The 12839-nt window shown below is 37.6% G+C and overlaps 1 protein-coding gene across 1 annotated transcript in view; it reads right to left on the bottom strand.

Moving 5' to 3' along the window:
- Positions 1 to 12839, bottom strand: part of POLA1 (DNA polymerase alpha 1, catalytic subunit) — a 181960-nt gene that overhangs the window by 58531 nt on the left and 110590 nt on the right. Inside the window, exon 35 of the mRNA XM_056498396.1 lies at positions 1382 to 1498. Within this exon, the coding sequence (XP_056354371.1) occupies positions 1382 to 1498 (117 nt within the window). The remainder of the gene's footprint in view (positions 1 to 1381; positions 1499 to 12839) is intronic.

Below are 12839 nucleotides of genomic sequence, written 5' to 3'. Positions count from 1 at the left end.
TCTTATACAGGTTAATGCATTTGTACTTTGGAAAAATGTGATAGAATGCAGAGCTAAAAGAAGGCAGAATAATCTCCTTACACATCTTGTACACCTCTCTAGTAGCTAGAAATTGGATCAAAACTTGAATTTCTTCATAAATTTTGTTGATAACTAACACAACACTGCTAATAACCATATAAGTCTTGGTCTCTTTTCCCACTGCTGTTGGATACTCAGATTTATGACATAGATGAAAGGTTTGTTTACTGATAGATTTGCATTTCTTCCTTTATAATTTAATGTGCTATCACCTGGTTCCAGTGCTAGGAATTTGGAACTTCTACTCACTTTTATCCTCTATTTAATGCTGTTCATCATTTGGTCTTCTTACATTCTGCAGCATTAACTTACTACAAATGCAAAAAATGGCTTTTAATCAGTCTTTTTTTGAAAATGCTTCTTCTGTCCCTGGATTATTACTGACACTTATCTTTGGAATTTTTACATCTCTATTACTGAAGAAGAAGGACCAAAAGAATCTCGTGTGGTAAAACAATGCTGCTCAGAGCATTCACTTAACAGCCCCACCTCAAACCCTTGATTTTTTTAAAGTTTTATGTAAGTAAGAATAAATTGAAGACTTATTACAACTTGAAATCATAAGTTTTCCATTTTCCTTATGGAATCTTTCTCTCTCTTGTTGTTTTATGTAAATTGTCAAGATTTCTAAACGTTAAACTTATTTTCCTTTCTTTTTTCTTACCAACAGAAGTGCTTTACCAGAATTTTACAATATGAAACAATCAGCTTCCTTTAATCTCAGAAACCAAGAAAATCATCAGACAGTCTTGGATTCTGGAAGACCACACCATCTAGCTCAACAAGAGGTTTAAAACCTCCTACATTTTTCAGGCATGGAGCCAAATTCAAATGTGCAGAACCCAGAAATCTGATATCCTGAAAATACCATCTTAGAGTACCCCCAGATGATGGTATGAAAGTTCACATCCAGCTCCTCAGCACCAAATTCAGCCATGTAAGAACCAGTCAGCAGAAAAGCAGGTGATAGTTTTTGGTTTAAAAGGTTAGGTTTGTTTGCCTATGTTAATTTACCTGTATTCTGGCAGAGACATTCCAGTAAAATTCCAGTTTGCTGACCAAATGCTCGTCAGCTGGAAAATTTCCAAACACAGCAGCTGCATGGCATGCTCTTCTCACAGCAATGAGGATGCAGCTTAAATGTGGAGCAGGAAAAGCATAAACAGTCCCTCTTAAACTAACAAACCAATTAAAAATTCCTGCTTAATCCTGCTACCTTGGAAAGGCAGAGTTGAGAGCCATGTGAGCTTCAGGAGAATCCTGCTCCACTTCTGTCAAAGCTTTGTCCCAAGACACTCACCTCTGGTCTCAGAACAGCCTTCCTGCAGGCCTGGCACACGGGGCCACTCCGGGAGAAACTCAGCGGAAGCCGACGGGTTCGATTCTGGCAAGTTGGCTCCTCGCATATTAACCAACCCTGCAGAGAGGCAGAACATAGAAAAAATATCATTTTTTACCCTAAATGCAAGTTATAGCTTGTTTTGATTCCACCTAAAAAATGCATCATAGTCAAGGAAGAAAAATATCCCAACTTTAACATACTCTGTGAATCTGATACTGTAACACATATAAAGAAATGAAGGTCCTTGTTTAAACACAATTAATGGCACACAACAAAGCTGGAGTCTTCTTGCCTCAAAATCCCATACTCTGAACACTGCAGTAATCCTTTTGAAATATACCAAAACCTCTGCTCTTCTCCACTAACACTAACATACAACAAGAGTATTTTATCCAGCTATGTAGACCATTCAGCAAGACACTCCACCCCATTCAGCCAGACTTGTAATAAATTAATATTTAAGTAAAATACCATTTCTTTGCTTGCACTTTAGAGGAGAGAAACAGTTTTATGCTTTCTGTTTTCTGAAGGCAGCCAGAAGCTCTTCTTTCTTCTTCCAAGTTATTGAGTTGCTTTGTTGGGTTTTTTTTTTGTTTTGTTTTAAAAAAGCTTCCAAGACTTCTACACAAACTGATTCATTTAGGAAAAACTAACATTTGCATTTGAGTTAAAATAAAATAAAATCTGAGCCAGTTTGCTCTATGTCAGCTCAGGGGGACATGGCAAAAGGCTTCTCTTAAGAGTATGTAAGAAGGAATGATTCCAGGACTGGTAAGGATGAACTTTTTGCACCAGGTTCAACCAGGTTCAACAATGCCACACCTCATCACTAAGAACCACCAATAGAAGATACTTAAGGAATGGCAAAAGAGAAAGGTTAAACTCTTCCAAAGATTCTCCCAGCTTTTGGAAATAGTTCAAAGACCACCTGAATTACTGTCTCTATATTAAGTGGTGACTGAATTAATACATTAATGATGCAGTAATGACCCCAATGGACTTCAAGTGCTTTTCACACACATGTAAACTTCTACCATTTGCAACAGCCAGCAGAACAGCTATAAACTATATGGAAAAGTACTTTATTTTTCTATACACACACACACACACACACCCACACACCTTCTTTTTTAATGCTTTCTAGCTCTTGCATCAGGAGAGACTGGGAAAAATCATTCTGCATTCACCTTCTTTGTGCCACTCATGATTTTACAGACCTCCATCACATCACCTTCAATCAAAGCCTTTTCCAAACCACAGTCCTAATTTACTTAGTTGTTCCTTGCCTGGAAACCACTCCAAATCTTTGTTGCCCTCCTTTGAATCTCTCCCAGGTCTTTTTGGAAATGAGGGAGTGGGGGAAAACGGGACAAGTGGAGAGCAAGATGAAACCAGTACTGCACACTGTATTGAGGACACCGATGAACATGAATTTATACAGAAACAAAATGGTATTTACCATCTTGTTCTCTGCTCCTTTCTCTCCTCAATTTCTGTCTACCTAGAGCACACTACAGAGCATTTGGGCATTGAACAGCCATTTCCAGAATGATATTTATTATTTTTCAAGAATTATAATTTTATTCTTCCCTACTAGGTCAATACATACATTGGACACAAAGTCAAGATTGGGTTTTTAGCATTTCCTCACTTCACTTTACTTGGCAGAGCCCTTAAGCTTCTATTAGCTGAAAAGTCAGCTTAGTCTTCCTGCAACTCTTCTCAAGCAGTTCCTGTTTTTACCACCCTGAGAAGCTCAGCCCTGTCAAACTCTGCATTTCAGACTATTGGCTGGTGATATCTCTGCTGGGAATAGTGACGGTTATTTTTGCCCGTTTCCATATTTTTTATTGCTCCTGCAAAGAAGTTAAATCTAACCACACCTGGATCCCTGGTACTTTGACAGAAATGTTACGAATCAGAGGACAACTCAAAAAGTAGCTTGCTTCCATTCTCACTAGCTCTTTGACAAGCTGCTCCAATGTTATGCTCTGGAAATGACTTCTACCTAATTTCCACATGGATTTCAATTCAAAAATATATTCCATAATAATTTCAGAAGTGCTCCAAGACTGTTTTAGTTCTTCTTTATCTTTTCAAGATGAAACCTCAAATCCTTTCCAAATAACTTCATTTATTCCAGAGACCTCTCCTCTTTCACCATTTCTACAGCCGTATCTTACCCCACTTGGTGCCAAATCTATTAAACATTTCCCACTGCCCTGCAGAGCAGAACTTTTATGTCCATCTGGGCAGACCAGAAAAACTGTATGGAGAACATCATGGCAATATCAGTGTATATAGCACTTCCTGAAGGGTGTGCTAACCCTTAGTGCAGGAACGGAGAGAGTGTATTTACATATGCAGTTAGATTCATTTCACTCAACTCTGACATCTAAAAGCCTGATAGTCAGTCAAAGCTTATCCATTATTATCCAATAGTTTAACCTATGATCCATTTATAGTAAATGGAGGAAGGAAAAAGCATCCCCAAAAGCAATTCACGCTACAGATTTTGGGATGAGGAAATCCTCCCTGCTGTACACCCTCATAATAAAGTAAGTGGTTTTGGAAATAGTATGATCAGCCCACTAAGTGTGAACTTTGTTGTTATGTAAATCATGATATTTAAAATTGCACAGCAAGAAAATATCATGAATTCAAAAACCTGTGATTTGATCTCTTGCACAACTGTTGCCCTAGAAGTCCTAGTACCACTTTCTTTGTCATATACAATTTATTTATGACAAATACTTCAGAACTGATGTTGGCAACATAAGGCACTGCTCACCAAGATCATCATCAACACATGGTTGACTGTGAGAAATCCTAACTTAGGGCCTGACCTACAGACACCTGACCTGTTCTTCTGAAATCAGCAGGCACGAATGAGCCTTAAGTGAAAAAGACAGGCCTTGGCTTTGGTTTTGCAAATGAACCTAAGATTTATCTCTAGAAGAGAAAGGTGTTTATTTGTTGTCTCACACTGATTAAATAACTCATTTTAAACAGACACTTAATAACCTTCTACAAAAAAAAAATCTACTCAATGATAGCACTGAGATCTCCAGGCACTCACCTACATGAGTACCAAAAATATCATTAGGGTCACTGTGAGGGGAAACACAAAAACATTTTGTAAGTATAATGAATTCTCACAGATCTTGCATTAAGTTAATTTTTAGGGACAAAGGACATGCTCTGTTTGAAAATTTGTTTATTATGTGGCACCTCTACCTCCTATGAACGTCTGGCAGAAATCTGACAAAAACAGCACCTTAAAATACACAGCCAGGCAGGGGAGGTTTGGAGGGTGTCCTCACCCATTCCAAAACCCTCCTGTTGAAGAGCATCATCGTTTCAGCTGTAACTATGAAAAGACTCTGTGTGCACAAAGAGAACATTCATGACTCAAAACATATTAAATGACTACATCTGAACTTTGAAACAATTTGTTATATTAGAAAAACAGATAGTAAGAGATTTTGTTAGGGAATGCAAGTGCAACTGAAAAAACAAAGCCTGGAATGGGAGCAGCATCCCAGCTTCAGCTGAACAGAATACTCAAAAATAGACAACCATGAAAATAACTCATGATAAAAGTATCTGTGTTTTCTGCCACCTATTGGCCTTTTTAGCTAACAATTATGAAACAAAGGACTACACCACTCACAAGGTACAGCTTCTACTGTCTTATAAGGGAATGCATAGAAGGTCCTCTCAAGCTACCACTGAATAATGACACTTGAAGCATTTTGTTTCAGTCAAATGCAGTCACTGTTGAAGAAAGCACTGGGAGGCTCTGCTGGTCACAAAAAACAGGTGAAAAAAGACAAACTCCCCCAATTAAACTAAAAACCATAGTTCAGGATAAAAACAACCACTTAAATTCAACAGCTTACTAGTATGCTTGTTTTCAGCTACTAAGAATTATCAAATTATTATTGCAGGCAATAAATAAATTTATTGCCTACAATAAATTGCCTGAATGTGTTGAGTTGATACTAATAAACTGGATGTCACTTCAATTCATATAGAATACAGTTAATGCCATTTGTATAGACTTCCCACCAGTTATAATTAATAGTAAAGAGGTCTTTTCTTCTTTGTCACCTCTCTATTCAGGCCTTATTTGCGTTTGTTTGTACTTGCTATCTGTTAATCTCTCGTAACAAATGACAACAATAACTGTTGCTATTATGCATGGAAATTAAACATGTAGATAACTGTGTGAAGGGAGCTATTTTTGAAAAAAGCAGTATCAGAAACATGTAGCTCTTTCTGTCTCTTGTTTTGCTTTGATAATTAAGCCATAGCCTTGATTTCTTTTAAACAAAAAACTTTTCCACGGACATGCATGTTGCAACCAAATTCAATACATGCATTATGTTCTGATTCAATCTGTTCAAGTGCACTATTGTTAACCCTTATTTGATCCATGCCTGTCATCTCCACTGACCAAACAAAACCAATCCTTCATTTCCCAGCAGCTATCACTGAGTCTGTAAATTAATTTGCAGTAGATCAAACAAAATCATAATAGGGAACCTTCAGCTTTGTTCTACTTGGTATCTGCAACACTGTGGGAAATGAAATACAATTTGACAGAGGGAAGAAAAAAAAGCAACTAGCGTTTCCAAACATCCTGCCCACAAATGCTAAATTCATTTTAAAATATAAAAAGTATGCGAAAAAACCCTGAAATATATGCACAATATAAAAGAAAAATCCCTGAAGAGTATTAAGTCCGTGAACTGTAGCTAATAGGGAGAAATTTGCAAGTCAAAAGTAATTTTTGTTTCTTTGTAAGTCTGTTCTTGACAGAACAGAACAGAATTAGCCTCTCCCATTCTAATGATCAACAAGCGTTAGAAATATTAGCCCAAAATACTGAGGCAAGTGGTTTTGCAACAGCCTTTCAAACAGAAGTTGCAGGGGTCAACAACATGCATTTACTGAGCTTTATCTTAATAATTTTTACAAATTACATTTGACAATGTAGCTTGCTTGCCTGCTACAGCAAAGGACTGAATGTGCTTCTCTAAGACACTTCAGTTCTGCATCTGTTCCTGCCTTCAGGCAGTCTGGATGCTGAGGCACTATAACGTTTTAGAAGTTCATGTGGAATGAAAATATGCACTGGTAAAAAGCAGAAAGCTGCAAGCACTAAAAATTATTCAGAAGTCACTATCAGTTATTTCAGCATTGAATTTACTTGTAATCCATGCTTACTTTTCTGCAATCTTCCTCGCTATGGAAGGCAATATTAATGTGGATTTTTGAAAATGGAATCTTGGTGGATGATGCTCAGTCTCAGACGGCTGGCATACCTGAGCACATTACACCCCAAACCCATGTCCCTAGCACTGCAGGGCTGAAGTTATCACCTCACACCACCAAACCCACCAGAAGGGAACCCAGCCTGTCCTAGTCAGCCAAATTAAGCCTGCTGCTCATGTCACTGAGCAGCAAACCAGTTTTTGGCAGGCTGTATGCGAGAGACAATGCAATGAAGATTTTCTGATCCAGGTACCATTGTGAGTCACTAATCAAGACACTTTCACTTCACACTGGCCTTTCTTTTCATATTGCTCTTACAAAAGCATATTATTTCCACCCATTCGAAGACCAGGAGCTTCAAAACCTGCTTTCCTGACAACATCCATTACTATAATTATGGATAGTCTTGCTTAACAGGGCCAATCTGGCTGAAGTGGCCTGAAACCCTCTGGAAGGATTAGGTTCCACCAATTATTGCATTACTGGATACACTATCAAATCTATTGATCCCCCCCAAGCAATATTAAAAGACAGATGATTTTATGAAGTCAAATCAGGCAGTTCGATGGCAACAGAGGACTTAACTCAGCGACCTGAAAGTTATCAGTTCCACTCGCAATAACTTGTTCCATACATGTAGGGTGTTCTCACTGTGCCACCTGTCTGTGTCTTCTGTAAAGAGCTGAGTGTTTGGGGGAACAAACTTTCTTAGTAGTAGACAATATATCAGGAACTAGAACCACAACCTCTGTTTGCATATTCTTTGGCCAATGTTTTGACTATCTGCAGTAACTACATCTTTTGAGAATTACATCATGATTTTACACTTCCAACATTAAAGGTGATATGAATATTGACTTAGAAATGAGCTCTTGCTGTAAAGTCAGGAGTTTTTCTGCTGTGTACAAGAAACCAAATTACTTTGAAGTAATTTCAACTTCTAATCTGCTTTCTTGCCTGTTCAGAACAAAGAAACACTCTAGGAAGAACACTGGCACAATCCAGTGCATCTGCCCCACACTTTGGTGAGAAACAGCAGCTAAGAAAGTCTGAATGACAGTGTGAGAACTAGTGTCATGCACTGGAATTTCAGCAGCTTTGTGACCTGAGTGACACCTCTGTGCCACTGCTACAACGCCAAGAAGAAATCCCCTCCGGTAGAAATACTATCAAAAATAATGAAATAAGACTCCACCAGAAAACTTTACCCACTCAGTAATGTGAATCACAGAATCATTAGCATTGGAAAAGACTTCTAAGATCAGAGTCCAGCCATTATCCCAGCAGCCCAGCTGCCACATCCACACACCTTTTGAACACTTCCAGGGACAGTGATTCCACTATTTCAGTGAAGTTCAGCATAGCTTAGGCTCCTCAAGCAACCTTGAGGTTGCTTTGCCCACATTTTCGTGGGGAAATATACCTGATAAAAACCTCAGAGGATGTACTGTTATAAACAAACCAATTCTACTGCTGCTAAACACAAGAAAGCCACAAACTCATTTAACTTTTGAGAGGGTTTTTCCAGATGGAGGACTTGCTGAGGTCAAAACTGGTATAATCAGAAACACACACTTCTCTCCTGCAGGAACAGTAACTCTCTGCAGAATCCTGCCTGCTCTGTGCACTTTCCATAGCTGCTTCTTCCTGAATGTCCCTCCAGGGCAAGTACAAAGACACATCAGAGTCTTGAATGATGCTTCAATGGTCTTATGGATGCAGTAACTTATCTTGAGACTACCAAAGCAGAGTCAGAGTAGAACACCTTGATCAGGAGGGCTCCTCACAGGTGATATCTTAAGACATCTGACTTGTTCAAGTGTCTGCATGTTTCCTGAGAGTCTGAGCAGACACAGCCACTCCTCCAGAACTTGCAACTACTAATGGAAACAATCTGGAGAAGAGATTGCTTGAATTTATATAAGACTGGATGAACATATGAAAGGGACACCTCATGATGTCTAAAAACCCACCTCATGGCCACCCCCCTCCTTGGGCATAGGAAAGGAAAGACTAAGTAATTTCTTCACAAAGGCAAAATTCTAAAATAATTTTGTCAGAAAAAGAATTGAGGGAAACAAAAAGAATGTGCTGCCACATAATATATCTGGAAAATGAGCCACCAGGCTTCCCATCTTGCCTCCCCTCCTGGAAAAATTACCACCATCAGAAATTAAGCCTTTATAAGGAGCATTATATCTGTTTTGGCATTTTTCCTATCAAGGAATATCTCATTGATAAGTAATAAGGCACATTATTTACAAGAATCATGCAAATCAACCCTAAAAAATGGAGTAATGAAGTTAAAAGCAATCACTGATGCAGAATACTGGGTCAGCGACTTTTTCAGGATCCTTCAAAGCTTGATATTTTCCAAGCAAATCAGTTACCAAGCACTAATGAAAACATGTATCTGTGTCACCATGAGAAAGATCTAAATTTATCTGTGAAGGAAATCCAGGGAACTTGCAAAGCCTTTTCCACTGGATGTATTGAGATCTCAAAGCAGTATATGGAGAAGCATTGGAATTGATACATCAGGCATCCCAGCCTTCTTTCCACTTCAACATAAAGTTGATCGAGAAGCTCTCTCCACTTCTTTAGTATCTTACTACAAGGAGACCAAATTGTACTAAATCAAAACTCTAATGTTATGTTCAAGAGAACCCTTGCTACAGAAGAGATATGTCTGAACTCCATCTGAGAATTTTAAAATGTAAAAGAATTTCACAGCAAAGAGTGTGTGCAAGGTCTCTGTTAGGTGTAACTGAAACTTTTAAGTCAAAAAAATCTTAGGACTAAGCTGAAATATTTGTACTCCAATTTGAGTATTTAAGACAAAGATGATTTTCAAGAATATTTTAAGGTTTTATATCACTGTAACATTTAATCATCTCTGAATAATAAATTCCTTTGATATTTTACAGACTCTTCAAATAAAGTGTTTTATAAAAGGAACTGGGTCAAGAGTCCACTATTGATGCTGGCTGACAGGTGCTTTTATCTTTTTATTTTAAGTGGAATAGGTACCATGGTAAATATACCGCCAAGCTTGTTGCAGCTGAAAGATACTGCAGCATATGCTTAGAATAGTGAAACATCTTAGGTTGGCATAAATTCTTTATACATTTACCCTACAGCTCCAATCCCTCACCCAGGGCATGCTTATTCTATGTTCTCTGATAATTGGTTAGGTATTGTGTACATTTTGGCAATGCAAATAGTTTTAGTAACTATTATAGTAACAACAATTAAAATTAGTTCTTGAAATTTATACATAAAGCGAACTATAATGCATTAAGAAACCTGATTACACATCCAGCATGGTATATGACTATTCAGATCACAAAAGGACCTATTTTATCAACTCACTCTTGGCCACTGACTTCATATTAACTTTTCTTTTTCTGTACAATAAATATTGTAGCTAGCTTCTCATCCAGAAAAAAATTTCCTAGTATGAGTATTTTTAGTCTGATGCTACCTGATCATCCAATTTAGGGAAAATGTAAACAGTGACCACAGCATTTCACATTCCATTTCATGCTGCCTCACTTCAATGGAAGTTGGATGATACAAATTCAATTGCTTTTCTAAGTATTTCCTTATTTTCAGAGCTTCTTGAGTTTTGGCCTATGTAACTGATCAGAATTCAGCTGTGGGGTGGAGTGGATAACAAAAACTCTTATAAAGAAAGGAAATTCCTTTCCTGGAGGTTCACTCTCCTCCTCTAGAATTCCACATTATCAAGGCTGATGAACAGATAGACATGATCTCTTAGGAAAAATACAAAACTGTCTCTTGAATGAAAAATAAAATGAGGAAATAAGCCTTTGAAAGTGTGTTACTGGAAAGCAGTAAGAAGACTGGTTATATACCCAGTATTATTATCATATGACCCACATTAAAGGATGCTATCAAATTGAAGCATCTTAGCCAGTAACTTCCTAGTGGAAGGCAAATGATCAATTTAACACTCAGTGCTGGCAAGGGAGAAGGACACCCACTCCAAAATACTCCTGTTCTCAGAGACACTCGTATCCCTTGTCTCAGTATCCCAAAGACACCTGGCATCAATGGGAATTATACCTTCACAGGACCAGAGAGAAGGTCCAAAGCAAACTGTAATTGAAGGCAATGTAGCTACACTGACTTGCTACCTTAAAGAAAGTATGAAGGAGGACATAAACACTACCTGAATTTCTCAGAATACAAAATGTCCTTCTGTCTTAAGCTGGTGATACTAGAATGGTAGAATCTGCTGTAGATTCCAGGTGGCCATTTGAGAAATGAAGTTGCCATGCACACTGATCTAAAACACCCAAAATACTCCCCTTTGGATTTTATGGCAAATGGCCATAAATTTGAGAGGATTTAACCCACAAAAAAATTCTGTCCCATAGCATACGTTTTAGGAGTTCCTTCAGAACTTGCATATCTCACAGCCCAATCAGCAATACACTGCTATTGTGAGGCAAAGTTGGCCACAGAATACCAAACTCCAGTTTAGAGGCTACCAAAAATGAAAGTCAAAAATGGTATTTTGTAATTCTGAATATTCCAAAATAACAGAATTAGAATTGCATTCTAATCCCTAAATGGGAAAAAAAAAAACAAAAAACCAAAAAAATTAAAAAGGAGGAAACCAATCAAGATCAAAAGAAAACTACATTATTTTCATGAAAATATTATTCTCAGCACTGTCATACCAGTTTTACAACTAAAAGTCTTGGAGGTGTGTGTATGTGACCAAAGCAAGAGATAACTGAAGAAGCACTCTAGTCTTCCCCCCTCCCCCAAGAACTGAAACACTAAAGCTAACATAAAAAATGTTTTAAACAAAATTATCAAACAAGACATAAGTGAAAAATATCTCATAGGTCAATGTAAGAGTTTTACATGTTATTAAAAATTGATTTTTTTACGATACCTTTAGATGTACAGTCAAATGTCATTTCATAAAAGTAATTTGAAACTTATTGATCTCATTTGTGCAAAGCCCAGGCTCCATCATCAGCCTGCTGAAAGGATAATAGAGCACTCCAAACCCTTGTGATAGATTTGATGCAAACAGTGGCCCTCATTTTAGCACGTGTAATAGCATCACAAGTGGACAAATTCCAACCTTAACAGTTGTACATTACAAACTAAATTAGCAAATATGTTCTGCTTTACTTCACATCAAATCCAATACCTTGATCTTATCTTCACTAAAGTAAGGTTCTAGGCACCCAAATACATGCTGCAAAAGATTAAAAAGTCTTCTCAGGCTAACATACCACTCACAAAGAGACACAGCTATTACCAACAATTTTATTTCACTTAAGACAAACTGAAAACAGCTAAAATGGACTTTGAGCAAGCAACTGAAAGAAGACATACTTAAAATGACTACACATGGAAAACTAAATTGAGAAAAGGATCAGTGAAAGAAGCCTTATGGATTTCTGTACTGAGAGCGAAAACCTCTAGAAGGATATTTAAGTCCATTCTGCCAAAATACTCTCCCTATTCACACAACTCAAAGGAAGCCATATTCTTAGGCTACAAAAGGTCACAACTAAGTACAGTACCTTGCTTCAGAAAGAATTTTGCTTTGTCTGTCAACTATCAAAAAAGCACAAAGAACTCATACAGACCATCCATGGACTGCTTGTCAAAGACTGCAGCAACATAAAAACAGTAAGAACTCAAAAGATTTCTTAAAAACTATGCCTCTAGGTTGGTTAGAAAGCTAAAAACACTCTACTGCCCCCTACTATTACACAATTCTGTTATCTTCCTTCTCCCCTCAAATTTTTGTACAGTCCTTGAATTTTTCAGACTTGTCGTGTTGAACTTCCTGCAAGACATCAGATGTAAGAGAGAACACACAAAGACTTTGCTTATATACATGGCACCTACAGCAGGGTTTGTCAACTCTAGTATATATTTCAAGCTGATAAAGAGACAAAAAGATTATTTATGTGAAGCGCTTATCTTTGCAATATGGTTATGAATGTCTCTGAATACTGAAGGAGTTAACAGAGTTCCAAAAACTTTAGAAGTGGTAATGCACGTACACGGGTATGTAAGTTCAGAGGAGCTCAAAAGAGTTAAAGGTAATGGCAGAGAAAGGGGTCTCAACAGTCTGGTC

Source organism: Oenanthe melanoleuca, chromosome 1, assembly GCF_029582105.1.
Source record: "Oenanthe melanoleuca isolate GR-GAL-2019-014 chromosome 1, OMel1.0, whole genome shotgun sequence".
Classification (NCBI taxonomy): Eukaryota; Metazoa; Chordata; class Aves; order Passeriformes; family Muscicapidae; genus Oenanthe; species Oenanthe melanoleuca.
This window is presented reverse-complemented; position numbering and strand designations above follow the sequence as displayed.